Here is an 18,888-nt window from a genome sequence, read left to right as displayed (position 1 = left end):
AGCACACACAGAATTGTCATTTGATTGACAATTTAATGGTGAACCCTAAACCCCACACAAGATGGGTATAATTATAGCAGGACTGGTATTGTGATCTTCACAATGATGTGATTTTGAGACGCTCAACAGCAGTATGTTATCTCCCACTACAAAAGATCCTGATTACAGCCTGTTACACTATGAGGTGACATTTCAATGAGAACTAGGCGATACAAAGACACGAACAGAACAGCTAATACTATGTACGCTTCAGCCTTCCCTTACAAAGCCAACCCACCACAGCTATTCTTCTATTCATTATACTGGACCAAACTTCACAACAGGTGTCCAAAGCAGATGTGGGGCAGCAGCTGTGAACATGCGACATGTGAGTAAGCAGCGACACCATGTGGTAGGTAGATATTCATTTTATTTTTGCTTGCACGTTGACGGACAAAGTTAACTTTCTCCATGTGGTGCATTAAGTCTTGAAAACGGACTTATCTATTAAATCCCATTCAAATCTCCATTACTGCAATGACTGGGTACTAAAATACAAGTGCAGCCCCATCATATAACTTAGGTGCGTTCGACTTCATGTGGCATTGAAAGAACTGACAGGCGGATGACGTCAAAGTAGCGCGAGAGCGAATCAAAATTAAGCTTCTCCGTATGATTCCTCGAATCGCTCTCGCGGTACTTTGACGTCGTCATCCGTCTGTCAGTTCTTTTGGCGCCGTAAGATACTTCAATATCATACTTCGATCGATCTGCACAGCGTCGCATAAAGTTAATTCTCTTGTATTAATTTACTTTGTTTAATATTCACAACTGTCAATATTGTAAAATAACGTATTTGTTTCTTTTTTTAAGGAGATTTAAATATATAATCATAAGCTATTAAGATTTTTAGTATTAAATGTAATAATATGTAAATCCTTTAACATATGTATTTAATGATTTGCTTAGCCCCGTGGTTCTATGTGTTTGTTTTGTTGAAGTGCAATATTTAAGTTATTTCTCATTAGCATAGTGATACCATCGAAACACCAGAGGGCGCAGAAGTCATGCGCTGACCCCATCACTGAGGCAGAAGAAGACGTTATAGGAAGAGATGGGCGAGGAAGACCGAAATAAACAGTACAATATCATAACAGAAACAGTAATGCGGTGTTAATTGTGGGTTTTTTTATACATTTATACGCTTTTCATCGGCTGTGGAGAACATGGCGTTTGTCACAGCGAACTGGAATCCTTTGGGAGATGCGTTTTACAGGTAAATAACAGAACATCTTAAAATCATTATGTTTACGAAATATACAGAGCGTGAATATATGACAACATGCAAAACAAACTTACTCAGTAGTGAAGCGCGTGAAATGTATCCTTTAAAACTGAATGTCTGTTTTGAAAAAATCGCTGGAGTCATGTGACAGTTGTCATGTGGTAGCACGACTGCATTACGGGTTTAACTTACCTATTGAGATTTACCATGGTAATATTGAGTGAGACTATTTAACATTTTACAGCTAGTTTTTGAATGTGGTCATGCTAATGCTTATTTTCCTTAACAAATACCTCAGTTTGTTTTATGGACAGTTACAGTACTTTGACAGTTAATGAGTCACGCCCCCCTTTTAATCCAATTTTACTGCTTTTACACGTGCTTATTATCATCTTAATACTTACAAACCCCATATTAAAGGGATAGTTTACCCAAAAATTAAAATTTTGTCATCATTCACTCTCATGTTGTTACAAGCCTGTATAGTTTTTTTGTTCTGATGAGCACAGAGGAAGATATTTTGAGAAATTTTCTTTGAAACAGTTCGTGGACCCCCTTTACTAACATAGTATTCTTTTTTCCTACTATGTAAATGGGTTACAAACAAATTTTTCATAATATCTTCCTTTGGTTTCATCACAACAAATAAATTTATGTGGGTTTGTAACAAAATGAGAGTGAGTAAATGATGACAGAATTTTAAAACTATGATTACAGTTGAGGAAGGTATTAAATTTGTTCATCTTGGGTGAAACAGCTTTTTAAAGCTTCCACTTGTTTTATTTCCTGGAACAGAAAGATTGAGTTGTATGAGATGACCTGGAACCTGAGGGATGGTCTAAAAGACTGTCTGAAAAACGGTATGATCGCAGCAGCTCCATATGGGGGTCCCATCGGTGAGTTTTGGAGTAGATCAACCCAGCAGAATGTCGTAGAGGTTTTTCGTGGTGTCTGATTCGAATGACGCCCCTCTTTCTCTTTCAGCTCTCTTAAGGTTGCCCCAACAACGCTCGCCCAGTACCAGACCTCAGTTAGAAATCTACTCTTCTTCTGGATTGGCTCTGGCCAGCTTCCCGGTAAGAGCAGACAACAACATTGACTTTGCATTATTAAACAGTGCGGCAATACAATCATAATAAGTATATAATGTACAGTGATCTCTCTCTCTCTTTTGTTTTCAGTGGAAAAGTGGTGAGGTGAAACAGCTAGGATGGACGGTGTCTGATGAACTGCTGTGTGTTCAGGAAGACGGCACTGTTCTTGTCTATGATCTCTTCGGAAGCTTTAAGAGACACTTCAGCATGGGCAATGTGAGAACACTGTTTCTAAAGAATGACTGTGTCCGTAATAGCCCTGTATACTCTTAAATAGTGCACTATTTGAGGGAACCATACATTTTTAGGTGTGTCCAAAATCATTATTGAGTGCACTCATTCAACCACAATGCACTGCAATAATGAGCGTACAACCGATGTACACTCAAAGCTATCTGCAACTCAAATTCAAATGAACTATATTAGTGAACTAATGTAGGTAATAGTGTGCTATTTTTGACACAGCCAATGTTTCTTTGTGGCCCTGATTTCTACATAAAATCATCCTATATAACGTAAAGAAGATTCTTGGATAATTTAACCTTGATATTTTTAATATTGACTGAGTAAGGTCATGTCAAAGATTGAAATCAATGGCTATGTTTACAGTTTTGTCAATCTGACTGAATTGAATCCAATTGCAGGTTACGACAGTACAGTTTACATGCACCCTAAACATTGCAATCTGATTAAAATGTTTGTTTACATGTACATTCTATAGAATCCGAACCGAACATCTGCGCACAGGCAGGGTTGCCAGATTTGCGTATCAAAACTAGCCCGAAAGCATCTAAATGCCAATACCTAATAAACTAAATCATTTCATCTTTAACCCGCAAAAAGAAAACAACTAGCTGAAATGGTTTAAAAGTAGCCCAAATCTGAAAAAAGCCGAGGACTTGGCAACGCAGTGCGCCACATCTTTTATCGAGTTAACGCTTTATCTCTGGATGAGAAAGTTGCTCTTAAGAAGTTTTTAGATAAAGGCAAAGAAAACATACTTTCGAAAGGCACAACGCGATTTTATTGCTTTATGTAGCCCAATGTTATGAAAGACATGAACGCTGCAGATTGCAGAATGTACAGTGCGTGTCCCAATTACCTTAATAATGCATGTTGCCATTGCCGTTTCTGTCACGGGAATCATGTGATGCGTAAATAATAGGTAAATATAAGACATGAACTTTAGCACAATTCTTCTGCGCAAGGTATTTTTGCATCCGATTGAGAAAATACTATGATTCACGCGTTTACATGCGCACTTCTGATGATCGTATTACATGGACCACACCACCCCTTTGGAATACGATTGAAATTTGCATCGATCAACCTCAATCGTATTGATTAAGGTGTTTACATGAAGGCTTTTCGATCTGGTTGAGCCATCAATAAGGATTATTTGGTTGCATGTAAACATACCTAATGTGAATCAGATTATGAGACTTTAGCGTGGATTTCACAGACAGGGTCACATTTGATACATTGTGCACATTTCAAAGTGTGTACTTCAATGTGCAATGTTTAGATTAACCAATGATGTGCGTTTGCTCCAGGACTGTTTGTTTGACTGACCAATGGTAGATGGGGAAGTGTTTGGGAAACCTGTCTTTTTTTTGCAAATTCATTTGGTGGTCCTACTTTTTTACTATTTACACTTTTAAACAAGCATTAGTTTAAGACTGATTTACAGCATTGATCCTTTAACACTCTCAAAGGAAGTTTCTCAGAGTCGCGTGCTGGAGACCAAGATTTTCCATTCGCCTTATGGGACTGGAGTTGCTATATTGACAGGTGCGTCGCGGTTCATTCTGGCCTCAAACATCGAAGACGTAAAACCGAGGAGGCTAGCTGAACTTCTAGGTAAAACATTTGTTTGTTATTTGGCATTGCTTGAGATGTCGACTGGTGATTGTTTTAACTAAGCAATATGGTTTTCCAGGTTTACAGGGGGCACCCACGTGCTGGGCAGTACTGTCTCAGGACAGGCAAAGTAAAGTGCTGGTTTCCAATGGATCTAATCTGTACATCCTAGATAATGCAACCTGTACATCTGTGGTAATGACAGTTCATACACACACCAAATAAATGTCAGGTTTATACAGTGGATCCTCACTGTAACAGCCACACAGATACATGTGCATTACCATTATATAACAATTTTACCTTATGCATTTTATCCTAATTTATAATTAAATTATTTACACGTGATGGTCTGTATGAAACCTCGACCATTGGTTTGAGGTTTCTCATCTAAGGACAGCCATAGTCCAAAAGACTCTTTTAGTATTTGCCATACAAAGGCAAAGTGCAGGAACTACACATTTGGTCAAAATTGAATTAAGGTTTCAAATGTGCTTTGTGACATCCGTTCTGTCTTTTGACAAGGTCTCCCAGTATAAATTTGTCCCATTTCAGTGTGTCAAAATTGCAGTAACATATTTGACCGGCTGGTGTAAAAACTTTTTAAGGGGACATATTATGAGACTTATCTAAGGTGTAAAGTCTTTGGTGTCCCCAGAGTACGTAAATGAAGTTTTAGCTTAAAATACTCCACATTAAAAAAAAATCTCATTTTCCAGCTCCCCACTAGAGTTCAGCATTTGATTTTTAACGTTTTGAATTCCATTCAGCCGATCTCCGGGTCTGACGTTACCACTTTTAGTAAATCTTAGCATAATCCATTTAATCTGATTAGACCATTAGCATCACACTCAAAAATGACCAAAGAGTTTCAATATTTTCCTATTTAAAACTTGACTCTTCTGTAGTTACATCGTATATTAAGACCGACGGAAAGTTACGCAGCATCCGAAAATAGTCCCCTTGGTTACTTTCAATAGTAGGGGACTATTTTCGGGCACTGCGTAATATCATTGCTCCTGCTGCAGCCATGTTACATCAGCAAAGTCCTTGATTATTACGCCAGAATGAGAGCATAGTTCCTATCAGCCTAGAAAATCGTAACTTTTAATTTTCCGACGGCCTTAGTACACTATAACTACAGAAGAGTCAAGTTTTAAATGGGAAATATATTGAAACTCTTTGGGAATTTTTGAGCGCGATGCTTATGGTCTAATCGGATTCAATGGATTATGCTAAGCTATGCTAAAAGTGGTACCGCCAGACCCGGAGATCAGCTGAATGGATTCCAAAATGGTAAAAATCAAATATTTATCTCTAGGGTTATTATATTACAATTTAATATAAATATATAATATATTATTATAATAAGATCCCCTTCTGGCATCACAAGGGGAAACAAATTTCAATGACCTAATTCACATGCTTGCAGAGATTGGTTTACCAAAACAAAGTAACTGGGTTGTTTTTATTTTAACGTTGCCTAATTTTCCCCTTCAAGGGCATTTTTTCTGTGTTTGTGTAGTTACTGCTTTTAGCCTTTGGAGGGCAGTATAGTTAAACTACTTGGTCAATGCAACATAATGGATTTTGATCTGTCTGTATTTGTGTGTATCAGACTCCTCCAGGTCTCTCTCCACAAGCATCCAGTGTGATTCACATGTGTGTCTCATTCAGTTATAAATATCTGGCTCTCCTCACAGACTCTGGCCATGTGTGGATGGGTACTTCCAACCTAAAGGTAAGTGAAACCTAACAATAAACTTCATTGTCTTTACCAGAAAGAATTTAATTTATTGTGTTAGTCTCACATTTCTGGCTCAGCAATGCGGCATTTCATAGCATCTGATGATTGATGTTTCTTTCGCAGGAGAAACTCAGCGAGGTAGACACCAATATCAAAACTCCCCCAAAACAGATGGCATGGTATGAAATTATTTTCTGTTTGAATTATTTACATGGTTTCCACAGGTCCTTGAAATCCTTGAAAGTTTGTAAATCTTTGGGAAAAAATTCAAGGCCCTGGGAAGTTTTTAAAAATATACATACATAGATACAGGTCATTGAATGTGCTTGAATCTACTTTATGCAAGAAGTTTTCTGGACAAAATCCATATTATTCCCTGTGTAGTGTAGACTTTTTAAGCACACATGCTAAACTGTTTGCTTTAAATGCTTATATCTTCTGTATGTAAATGTTGATTCATACCAAAATGAATCATTTTTCCATAGTTGTGTTGGACACATGAAAATGTCTCGGGTTACGTATCTAACTGTTGTTCCCTAAGAAGGGAACGAGAAGCTGCGTCTCCCTTGCCATACTTCCTGCGTCCCTGGCCATATTTCAGATAGCGATATACTTTCTCGCTCCCGCATCACCCTGTCTTTGTTGTTAAGCCTCACCATTGGTTGAATTTGATATATACATTCCGCAGTGACGCAGCGCAAGTTCCCTCAAAAGGGAATTGTAACAATGTATCTTAAAAGGTAACACAATGTAACCTTGCTCTCACTTGTAACGTGTCCCCACATTTAGTTCTTGAATTGGAGGGTATTGCACCTAAAAAGTCCTTGAGAGGTCCTTGAATTTGAAGTTAACTAAGGTGTGGGAACCCTGTATTTAACAGTTAAATGATGCAAATCAGATAATATTCTTCCCATTCACTATTACTATTTTATCCTGCAGGTGCCAGCGACCCAAAAGTCAGCAGCCATCAGTGGTGATCATGTGGGACGGGCTGTTACTAGTAGTGGGCGAGTGTAAAGAGACTATTCAGTACCACCTTGATGAAGACTGTCTTCTGGTGCCAGAATTGGACGGGATCAGGATCATCAACAAAACACACCATGAGCTTCTGCAAGAGGTCCCAGGTTAGATGATGATCTTACAGACAAATCCATATTACAGCAAATTCTGACTGCACTTCAATCAGCCAATGAAGCGTTTCATTTTTGTCCCATAATCTTCTACAGATGCATGTGAAGAGATCTTTAAAATAGCTTCAATGGCTCCTGGAGCTTTACTTCTGGAGGCATATAAAGAATATGAAGTAAGACACGTTTGTTGTACCAGACCCCCCTATTTGTGGGATATTGTTGCTAATGAAACTTTCTTGGTGTGCAGAAAAAGAGCCAGAAGTCAGATGAGTATCTAAGAGAGATCACCGAACAGAATCTGCTGGGCGAGGCGGTGAAGCAGTGCGTGGAGGCAGCCGGTCACGAGCATGAACCCGAGACGCAGAAAACTCTCATGAGGGTAAGACGCACACCCACAACGCTGCATTAAAGGAACATTTCACCCAAAAAATTATCAAACTCTCATCATTTACTCGCCCTCATGCCATCCTAGATGTATTTGATTTTGTTACTACTGATTGAAGTTTCAAAAAGCACACACATTCATCATGAAAGTAATCCAAACAAGCTAGTATGTGAGATAATAATTAATATTATAAAGGTATCCTGAAAGCACTCACTGTCTGTTTTGCTAAGGGAGTAAGGAGCAGTAGCTAATTTGCATTTAAAGGTACAGACACAAAAGCATTTTTTCTTCCACCCAAATGGGGGCATTTTTCGATATGCTATAATTAGGGCTGTCAAAATTAATGCGTTAATAACGCGTTAACGCAAATTCATTTTAACTTCACTAATTTTATTAACGCGCGATTAACGCAACACACAATTTCTGTTTGACCCACAGCTGGATGAATTGAGACGCAGAAAGTGATCTGTGCTATCTAGATGAGTCGGAGGTTTTCATAAAAATAAGAACATTAAACTCTCATCTAGCGAATCCAATGCTGTAAATAGTCATTAAACATCTAAAATGATCTTTATCTGCACGTTTCCTGAGAGGTGTACCGTCCCAAATTCATAATCTAAAGCAATTGCTTCACTTTGGTTTCGTTTTTAAAGCATTCCAAAATTATAGAAAATAGACTGCAGGACTTGCAGGTCATGTTTGATGTTAAAATAATTATTAGAGATAAAGTTGGGGACCTGATGGATGTTAAAAGAGTTATTAAGAGTGACAAGACTCAAAAGCGATGTCTGACGCAGACGTCTGAAGCGCATGCACACAAACGCACGAGTGCGCGACCTGATATATATATATATATATATATAGACATCTAACACAAAATTACAGTTTTAAAAATATCTGTTTTGACAAGAATTCACGCAGGTATGACCTATAATCTGTTATATCTGAAGTGAATGTTTGGTTAACTGTTGAGTAAAAGTATCTGTTGTGTATCATTGTATCATTATATTAAACCCTTGCATTAGCCTGCATTATCTTAAAGGTGCAGTGTGTAAATTTTATTGGCATCTAGTGGTGAGGTTACAAATTGCAACCAAAGGCTCAGCCCACTGCTCACCCCTCACTTTTGAAACGCATAGAGAAGCTACAGTAGCCGCCACAGGAAAATATGTCATCGTCAGAGACAGAAATGTTTGTCCGTTAAGGGCTTCTGTACAAACATGGCGGCACAAAATGGCGACTTCCACGTAAGGGGACCCTCGTGCATGTAAATAAAAACATCTCATTCTAAGGTAATAAAAACATAATTCATTATAAAAAGGTTTTTATACACCCATGATAATGTAGTTTTGTATATTATATTGCATTTCTGTTAAAAGATCCTTCTTAAAATTACACACTGCACCTTTAAAGCAGTCTGTCTCAATGTCAAAATTAAACTATAAAAGAAAAACATATATGTAACATATATTGATATTGTTTTTGATCTGCGTAAACAGGTATAGTTCTGTCATGCTTTCTCAGATTCCAACAATTGTTCCAATTGTTTTGAAGTTTTTTAAATAGAAAATGATGAAATATAAATAACAAATTTTTGAAAATGTGCTCATCCCATGCCAGCACAGGTCACAAATGATGCAGCAGCAAACAGAAATGGAGAAAGAACAAGGTCTTCTAAAGGGAAAATCATATATAAAACTATGGCTGATGGTTCTGTTGAAATGTAAACAGGCTGTTGTAAACATACATTTGCATATAGCATCTATATTGACCAAATCCATGCTGATTAGAGCATTAAAAACTTGAAAAGTGATACAATTAGGTAAATTTAAAACAGATAAAAATGTGCGATTAATTTGCGATTAATCGCGAGTTAACTCATGAAATCATGCGATTAATCTAGATTAAATATTTTAATCTATCGACAGCCCTAGCTATAATAAATGATCTGTAGGGAATTTTAAGCTGATACTTCACAGACACATCTTGGGCACACTCTAGACTTATATTAAATCTTGCAAAATTAGGCATCTATTAGATATTACCTATTTTGTGTATTTGGTGTAATACAATGTGTTTATAGTTTTAAAAAACATTATTTTCCACATACCATACATTATTGTTGCTCCATAAATCCCTCTCTCCCTGAAACGCTCTGATTTTGTACAAAGATAATTTTCTGAAAAGCGCTGTGTCATCCGATTGGCCAACTAATATGTAGGTTGTGATTGGCCTTAATACCTCAGGAGCGTCAGCCGGAAATGTGGCACTCCTCAACACGCTTTGAAGATTAGCTCACAATGCAATGCTGACACGAGTTAATATCGTCTTTACTACCTTATCAATACCAGGGTTCGTACAAGGTGCTTAAAGTGCTTGAAGTACTTAAATTTGACTTTTTTAAATTTAAGTCCTTGAAAACCCTTGAAAACAGCCATATTTATGAAGAAGTACTTGAAAAGTGCTGGGATTATTCAAAGACAATATATAGATTTTTAAAATAATTTTAAAGTGTTTATTTTTCAATAAAATGCAAAAACATTTATTTTAATCGAAATTAGCGCTCCCCCTCCTCCCCTTCCACTTTACGTATCTCATTAACTGCTCGTTCTGACGTCACTCACGTGGAGCACAGTTACAGAATGGTAAGAGACAATACCCGGGGAAGTGCAAGTTTAATCCAGCATAGCTGGAAAAGGAGGTAAATAAAAATTGGCTCCTTGAGGATCCAAAAAGTGTTCATCGTGCACAGTGTAAAATATGCAGCAAATCTCTCGAAATTTCAAACATGGGCGAGTCGGCGCTGAAGGTTCACATGCAAGGGGAGCGTCATGTCAATGCAGTTGGCCGCACTGGATCAACATCCGTCCGAGAATATTTCGCCCCCACTGTCTCAAAGCAGCAGGTAAGCATTTTGTTGTTGTTTGTGTGTGTGATCATTTTATTTGTATCCAAAATTATGTGAACGGAGCGCTGTAAATGTGCACGTGCAGTGTATGTTTCATTCATACTCGAAGCCAGAGGGCGCTCTCGCATAGAAATTCAAAAACGAATTCATAGAAGAAATTAACGTGAACCGCCAGAAAATTCTTAATATGGACAAGGACATCTAGTCATAGCTGTAACTAAATTGAATTAAAAGCAGAAACATTTTGTCTTATAATTATATAATTGTTACTATATGGTTTGCATGTTTTTTAATTCTTCAAGAAATAAAGTATATTAATGCTGAAAATATTTAAGTATGTTAATTCAGTGCTAATTTATATTAATATATTATAGTACATAAAATATATATTTGCCCTAATCTGTGATAAAAATGAAATGGAGTCATCCAATATTCAAAAACCTATAACTCTATGGAAAACGGATCAATGAACGGATCAATGAATAATGACTAGGCTAGAGCACCTCCTAGTGGCCTAAAAAACAAACGTTTCTTTTGTACAAAACATTATTTCACAAAGGTAATATCAATCTATCTCTCTATCAATCTGGTGGTATATTGTGTTTTGAAGGACTTGTAATTGTAGTTTGAATTAAATAAAAAATCCTTACAAAATATAAAAATAGTTTTAGTCCAAACTAGTCATTAGAATGCAATAAAATAATTACTTGAACTTTTACAACCAATACTGCATCCTTGCTAGATATCCATGATTGAATAAATTTGCCATAATTTCCTTTGTACATGTTCTTTTGCAGAACCCTCAACCTACTACATCATCAGGAGTCTTGGATCCTTTGTATGAAACAATGATACTTGGAGGGCTGAAATTTTTTGGACTCTAAAGGCTGTTACATCGCACTACTCCAACAAAAGTGCTGAGAACAATTCTGCATTATTTCAGCTAATGTTTCCAGGCAGTGTTATAGCAAAATCATTTGCTTGTGGTGAAAAGAAGACATCCTACATGGTTAATTATGGCATTGCTCCTTATGTGAAGCTGCAACTGCTGGAAAAAGTGAAAACAGGTTCAGAATATGTCTTGCTGTTTGATGAATCTCTTAACAAGGAACTTCAGCTAAAGCAGATGGATGTGCACATTAGATTTTTGGATGCAGTTGCAAACAAGGTCTCCACACACTACTTGGATTCTGCCTTTATGGGGCATGGTAAGGCAGAGAACTGTCTGAAACATTTCAAGCACTTGACAGAAGAACTTAATTTGAGCAATCTTCTTCAGATTTGAGTTACTGTACTTAATTTGTACCATATTGTTTTATTTTTTATCCATGCATGCTCCTTTTCAGAGTTTAAGGTAAATAAAGAATATGTTTGTAAAAATACATCTCTGATTTGTAGTCCTTGAAAACCCAAAAAATGGTGCTTGATAAGTCCTTGAAAGTCCTGGAATTTCATTAGACAATATCTGTACGAACCCTGCAATACGTGCCGAATCTGATCCAAAAAATGCAGATGACCAAATTGATCGATCAACTTTGCCAGCACGGCATTTCTCAAAATATCTTCTTTTGCGTTCTTCAGAAATAATTCATTTTTAGGTGAACTATCCCTTTAAGTGAGCATCAGCGGCAACATGTTGTGCCTACAGAAAAGCTGGCATCAAACACGGATACATGTCTTATTTCTCCTTCCAGGCTGCCTCATTTGGGAAGTGTTTCCTGAGCAGTTTTCCTCCGGAGCCGTTTGTCAGTATGTGTCGGGACCTACGGGTGTTAAATGCGGTCCGAGATTATACAGTCGGCATGCCTCTCACCCACTCTCAGTTCAAACAGATGACTTTACAAATACTCATCGACAGGTCAGACTTAAAATTGATGCATTTGACAAATGTTTTTTTATTCAAAGCCACTTTGCTTTTGCTGTGCAATCAATCCCGGGATCTTGCTGTTGCCAGCCCCGTGCTTTACCAGTATCTATATGAAAGCCTTTAACATTTGACCAAAGCAGATTTTTTAAGCTTTACTTTCTCTCCCTGCTCAGACTGGTGTATCGTAAATTCTATCCACTGGCCATTGAGATTTGCCGGTATCTAAAGATTCCTGAATATCAGGGAGTGAGTCGAGTGCTTAAACACTGGGCCTGCTATAAGGTTTGTGTGTTTTACTGTACCCCCTGATGCATAGGTTACTAAATCACATATGCCATACGTTACAAACTACAAAAGTCATTCATCAGTTAATATAAATTGTGCATAATTGGTGTTTGCATAGACAAGACATGCATCGTGTTGACGGGTTTCCTGTATGTATGTATGTGTGTGCGTGTGTGCGTAGGTCCAGCAAAAGGGGGAGTCAGATGAGGTCATAGCGAAAGCCATGAGCGCAAAGCTTGCCGACGCTGCTGGAATCTCTTACTCAGAAATCGCCACTACAGCATATGACAGCGGACGCACAGAGCTGGCTATTAAAGTGTGCACGCAAAGACTACATGCCACATGCAGACTAATATTGCACTTACATTTTTTGCTTTATCATTATGGAGTTATCAGTGCTTTTCTCCCTCTCGCTGCAGTTATTGGATCACGAGCCGCGCTCTGGTGAACAGGTGCCGCTGTTGTTAAAAATGAAGAAGAGTCCTCTGGCTTTAAGCAAAGCCATTGAGAGTGGAGACACAGACCTCGGGACGTACAGTGGTTCACTTGAGTTCCACAACCTAGTAGGCTGCTCCTCATGTAGCTTTATAATGGTTAGCTTAGCATCATGCTAACACCAACCAATTGAAATTAGCTGTATACTTTGAATAGACAGTTGGGTGCTAGTAAACAAGCAAGAAGTAGGCAGCTCACTAGTGTTTTGAACAGAGCTATAATCCTTTTTGATGATTGACCAATCAAACAAAGGCATTAGAATCATTCACAGTTATTGATTTGATACACTTCATTAAAGGTTCACTATGTAGATGTTTATCGGCATCTAGCGTGAATTGCAACTAGCGGCTTAGTCCACAGCTCACCCCTCACTTTCGAAACGCATAGAGAAGCTACGGTAGCTGCCGCAGGACAAACACGTCATTGAATGAGACAACGTAGTGACGAAACACAATCTATAGAACAGTTTGTCCGTTTAGGGCTACTGTAGAAACATGACGGCGACTTCCATGTAAGTAGACACGCGGTGTATATAGATAAAAAACGGCTCATACTAAGGTAATAAAAACAATACAGTTAATTTCGTAACGTATATTATATTGCATATCTGTCAAGAGATCCTTCTGAAAGTTACACAATGCACCTATACTTGTGGTCTAACCTGCACACTTTTTTTGTATGCTAGTGTATACAGTGGTCATGTACCTGAAGAATGAGCTAAACAGAGGAGACTTCTTCATGATGTTGAGAAACCAGCCTGTGGCTCTAAGCCTTTATAGACAGGTATACAGACTCTTAAACAGTAAATTTGATTACCTGGACATGCTTTTTTGAGCCGGTGTTGTATTTTTTATTTATTTTTACCATTTAGGTTGTGTCTTAAAAAGGAAATTTGATCAGGGTTAGGATTAACATAACACCAGCAGTGTCAGTAATGTCAATGACAACATTGCGGTAGGAATGGGCGATAATTTGCATGCGATAGTCATTGCACATTTTGTCAGTGAAGCCGGTTCCTTGATCAGATTAGTAGAAAATTGCCATCACCTGCTTTCAGATGGAGCTGCATTTACTGCACAAAGCCTTAGTTTACTTATAATAGGCCCCGCGATAATCTATGCTCAGCTTGTCAGTGAACTATGGCTTTGTGTAGTAAATGCGGCTCCATCTGAAAGCAGGTGATGGTGATTTAGTACTAATCACAGAACCGGCTTCACTGATAAGATGCGCAATGACTATCGCATGCAAATTATCGCGCATCCCTACATTGGGGTTTAAATTATTTTGATAATATTGTAAAAAGTGTATTGTTGTTTTTAATCTGTGGTTGTGTTTTTGTTTTGTTTTTTAAGTTCTGTAAACATCAGGAGCAGGAGACATTGAAGGATCTCTACAATCAAGATGATGATCATCAAGAACTTGGCAACTACTATGTAAAGGCCAGCTATAAAGAACCGGTTAGCTCTTATTATTTTTTTAACCAGCTTAGACCTTCAAGATTTTGGTATTGTCAGTTTTCGTATGCATACGTGAGTGTATGTGTACGACACGCACAGTCGAAAGCACAGCCTTGCAAAACATAGTTCATTGGATTCATACAATGGGCTTTGTGCCCAGCTGCACTACTTCCTGGTCTTCGGCCAGCTCCTTGTTTCCTGTCTGCCATTGTTGGACAGACTGATTAATCCAGGTGTGTCTGATTATTGTTGTTGTGACTACTGAGGTCAGGCACACCTGGATTAATCAGTTTGTCCAATAATGGCAGACAGGAAACAAGGAGCTGGCTGAAGTTCAGGAGGTGGTGCAGCTGGGCATAAAGCCTATTGCGCTAACGTTTGACGCATGCGCATTGCAACAAATTGCTATGCCTTTCTTGGCCAACACACTACATACCGTATTTTTCGGTCTATAAACTGTTTTTTTTTTTCATATCTTGGCTGGTGCTGCGTCTTATAGTCAGGTGCGCCTTATAAGTCAGAATGAATTAATTTTGACATTTATGAGGCAAGAGACAACATTACCATCTACAGAAGCGAGAGTCCGCCATATGCTGCTTCTGTATTTTTGTAATTCAATGGATTCAGTAATGTGGAATGACGAGTATGTGAACTTCACGCTAGTTGGCTTGTTCGGTTCATTTAGCCTATTCAACCTTCCAGGTAAGTTCTGTATGCTATGGTATAGTCCACTGTGACATATATATGTTATTTCGTCTAAATCAGTGGTTCTCAATCCTGGTCCTGGAGGCCCACTGCTCTTCACATTTTGCATGTCTCCCTTATTTAGCACAGCTGATCCAAATCATCAGCTCATTAGCTGAGATCTCATTTAATTGAACTGAGTCTGTCAGATAAGAGAGAGATACAAAATGTGCAGAGCAGTGGGCCTCCAGGACCAGGATTGAGAACCACTGGTCTAAATGACGCATTTTTGAATGATGTGGCTTATACTCCGGTGCGGCTTATAGTCCGGAAAGTACGGTACTCCTGTACGTGCATGCGCAACAACGCGTACAATGTATGCGAGGTTTGAAAAATCCAGAGAAAGAAACTAACAAGTGCAGGACTTTAAACACGTGACATTTCTCTATGGGATCTTTATCATTGGCATTGTGAATCAACAAAAAATAAAACGATCCCGGACAAATCCTGGATGCATTTTCTGTGTATTTTCCATAATGTCTGTGTGAAAAGTCTCACCTTTGTTTCTTCCGCTTTTGGTGTGTATGTGTGTGTTTACAGAGACTGGAGGCTCGGATTGGTCTCTTACAAAGTGCGGTGGATGAGTTTTACAAAGCCAAAAATGAATTCGCAGCCAAGGCCACGGAAGAAGAAATGCGTCTCCTGAGGTTCCAGAGGAAGCTTGAGGAGGAGAAGGGCGAGCCGCTGGTGGGATTCTCTCTTCATGACACCATCACCGCACTGCTGTCTGTGGGACTACACAAGCATGCCGAGCAGCTCTACAAGGACTTCAAAGTACCCGATAAGAGGTTAATAGCTCTACCCACGTTATTTATGGATTGATTACTTTATTATAACACAAGCGATAAGATATTTGTCTGTCCGCATCAGACGAGATGCAACAAAATCATAGCCAATCAGAAGAGTGTGTAGGCGGAGCCTTCTGTCTGTGTTTAGGACGCCTTGTCATTCTGGTTTAATTTCTGGTTAAAGTTCACCTAAAATTAGAAATCTGTCATTATGTACCTGTCCTCATGTTGTTTCAAGCTTTTTTTGGAGAACACAAAATGAAATGTAAATGTTCTAGACTACTGTATTGAGTCAAGTCAAGATTTCAAATCGGGTTTGGCATATGTGACCCTGCATAAGTCGCACGGGTATATTTTGTAGCAATAGCCAACAATACATTGTATGAGTCAAAATGATATATTTTTCTTTTATGCCAAAAATCATTAGGATATTAAAGGAATATTCAATTTTCTTAAAAGAAAAATCCACATAATCCACCCACCACCATGTCATCCAAAATGTTGATGTCTTTCTTTGTTCAGTCCAGAAGAAAGTATGTTTTTGAGGAAAACATTGCAGGATTTTTCTCATTTTAATGGACTTTAATAGACACCAACAATTAACACTTAACTCAACACGTAACAGTTTTTTTTCAACGGAGTTTCAAAGAACTATAAATGATCCCAAACGAGGCATAAGGGTCTTGTCTGGCAAGACGATTGTCATTTTTGACAAGAAAAATAAAAAATGTGTACTTTTAAACCAGAACTTTTCGAGTAGGTCCGGTCCAGCGCGACTTAACGTAAATGCGTAGTGACGTAGGGAGGTCACGTGTTACATATATAAAACGCACATTTGCGGACCATTGTAAACAATAAACTGACACAAAGACATTAATTAGTATCAGTTGACATACAACAACGTCGGAACGGTCCTCTTTCAACACATTTGTAAACACTGGGGCGGAGTTTCGCGTTCGTCCTCTGTGACCTCTTGACGTCATGACGTATTGCGTGGGGTCACCTGGCGCATCACGACCGGATCTACATGAGGAGAAGTTGTGCTTTAAAAGTGTATATTTGTTATTTTTATTGTCAAAAATGACAATCGTTTTGCTAGATAAGACCCTTATGCCTCGTTTGGGATCATTTATAGTTCTTTGAAACTCTGTTGATACGTGTTGAGTTAAGTATTAAATGTTGGGCTTTATTAAAGTCCATTAAAACGAGAAAAATCCTGCAATGTTCTCCCCAAAAAACATAACCTCCTCTCGACCGAACAAAGAAAGACATCAACATTTTGAATGACATGGTGGTGAGTAAATTATCTGGATTTTTCTTTTAAGAAAATGGACTATTCCTTTAAGCAAAGATCATGTTTTATGAAGATATTTTGTACATTTTCTACCATTAACATATCAAAAATGTATTTCTCATTAGTAATATGTGTTGCTAAGAACTTAATTTGGACAAATTTAAAGGCAATTATCTCAATATTTTAAAAAAATGCACATTGCAAAAAAATTCTTTCTTTCTTAGTATTTCTAGCTTGTTTTAAGCACAAATTCACTTAAATTGTATATTTTTTGTCTAAAAACTTAGTTTCCTATATCATTATGGACTCAGTGCACAGATAGTTTAGTTCTTTTCGGGTCTGTTCGGCAAAAACACCTTCATTTAAATTACCCGGGGCCACTAATATTATACCTGATCCATGTCCAAGGCACACATGAAACTTTTAGAGCAGGTTTCGGGTCTTAGTGGACACGTGAAGACCATAAAAACCATACATCATATGTTTTTTATTCAGCTTTCAGATTATGTATATAATGAATGATTGACTGCTTTTGTGGTACAGGGTCACATATAATATAAATTCACTCGACAACACTGAAAAATAACGTAATGTGAACGAACAAAATAAGAAAAAAAATATATTTGTTTTTGTCAGGTACTGGTGGCTGAAGCTGAAGGCTCTGGCTGAGAAGGGGGACTGGGAGGAACTGGAGAAATTTGCTAAAAGCAAGAAATCTCCTATTGGATATCTGGTAATTGATGCCCTTTGAGATGTCTTGCTGTCATTTTTTACTGTCCATCACAAAATTAAACCAATCCTTCTGTTGTGCACAGCCGTTTGTCGAAGTGTGCATAAAACACCATAGCAAATATGAAGCAAAGAAATATGTTTCCAGAGTCACACCAGAGCAGAAGGTCAAAGCTCACCTCGCAGTAGGGTAAGAGTTAGGACGTGTGTATGTGCATGAGAAGACAACATCTTAAATTTGGAAGATATATGACATTTTATGCAATTGTAGGTGTTCATTGCACTTATTGCACTGTTATTTCACACAGGGATCTGGAGAGTGCAACGGAAGCGGCTATCGAGAGGCGTAACGAATCCGAGATCAGTGCCGTCCTGTCACGCTGTTCGGCCAACACTGATCAGGCATTGATGGAACGTCTAAACCGGGCTAAAGCCACCGCTGTCAAAAAGTGATCCGGTTTACCCTGCTTAAAGTGAACTGCCAAACACTGAACCCCTGTGAACCCAAAGCCTCCCGTGTTATTTGTTTTGAAGTAATCGGCATATTGGAAAGTTTCACTGAAAGATTTTGCTAAAAGAACAGCTGACGCAGATGGAAAGAGTTTGCCAGAAAATTATCTGGGTGGGTGCACAAAGAGAAAGAAGTTTGCATGTCAGCCCAAAGCACTTTCCATCATCCTCTGCACTGTAAACCTTTAATAACTTTGTACTATAATTCCATTATATAAACCTTTGCGTTTGTTTATTTGTAGTATAACCCAGCTGTCTGTCAATGATCAAATGCTTGTAGAGATTGAAATCCCTGTTATTTTAAATAAACATTGTACTGTGCTAATTGTGA

At 38.2% G+C, this 18,888-nt stretch overlaps 1 protein-coding gene and 1 long non-coding RNA gene across 2 annotated transcripts; both read left to right on the top strand.

Moving 5' to 3' along the window:
- The first annotated feature begins 953 nt into the window (after positions 1–953).
- vps16 (VPS16 core subunit of CORVET and HOPS complexes) lies at positions 954–18,882 on the top strand. The gene is made up of 21 exons (XM_073870749.1): positions 954–1,255; positions 2,060–2,160; positions 2,249–2,340; positions 2,446–2,574; positions 4,074–4,218; positions 4,298–4,413; positions 5,837–5,959; positions 6,089–6,144; positions 6,905–7,089; positions 7,192–7,268; positions 7,343–7,474; positions 12,083–12,246; positions 12,429–12,537; positions 12,722–12,856; positions 12,960–13,068; positions 13,721–13,818; positions 14,388–14,492; positions 15,777–16,024; positions 17,955–18,051; positions 18,134–18,237; positions 18,356–18,882. Exons 1-21 carry the CDS (start codon positions 1,206–1,208, stop codon positions 18,498–18,500), a joined length of 2,520 nt encoding a protein of 839 aa, XP_073726850.1. The 5' UTR covers positions 954–1,205; the 3' UTR covers positions 18,501–18,882.
- On the top strand, positions 9,825–11,768 carry LOC141365855 (uncharacterized). The gene is made up of 2 exons (XR_012370813.1): positions 9,825–10,385; positions 11,186–11,768. It is a non-coding gene; the product is annotated as an uncharacterized lncRNA (long non-coding RNA).
- Positions 18,883–18,888: the final 6 nt, after the last annotated feature.

The sequence above is a fragment of the Misgurnus anguillicaudatus genome, chromosome 8, assembly GCF_027580225.2.
Source record: "Misgurnus anguillicaudatus chromosome 8, ASM2758022v2, whole genome shotgun sequence".
In the NCBI taxonomy this organism is placed as follows: domain Eukaryota; kingdom Metazoa; phylum Chordata; class Actinopteri; order Cypriniformes; family Cobitidae; genus Misgurnus; species Misgurnus anguillicaudatus.
This window is presented reverse-complemented; position numbering and strand designations above follow the sequence as displayed.

Excerpts from the sequence above, each read along its gene's own strand:
- vps16 (XM_073870749.1), top strand. The coding sequence starts at position 1,206 with ATGGCGTTTGTCACAGCGAACTGGAATCCTTTGGGAGATGCGTTTTAC. Across the intron at positions 7,269-7,342 it reads AGGCATATAAAGAATATGAA|AAAAAGAGCCAGAAGTCAGA; the intron begins GTAAGACACGTT and ends CTTGGTGTGCAG. Across the intron at positions 12,857-12,959 it reads GCACAGAGCTGGCTATTAAA|TTATTGGATCACGAGCCGCG; the intron begins GTGTGCACGCAA and ends CTCTCGCTGCAG.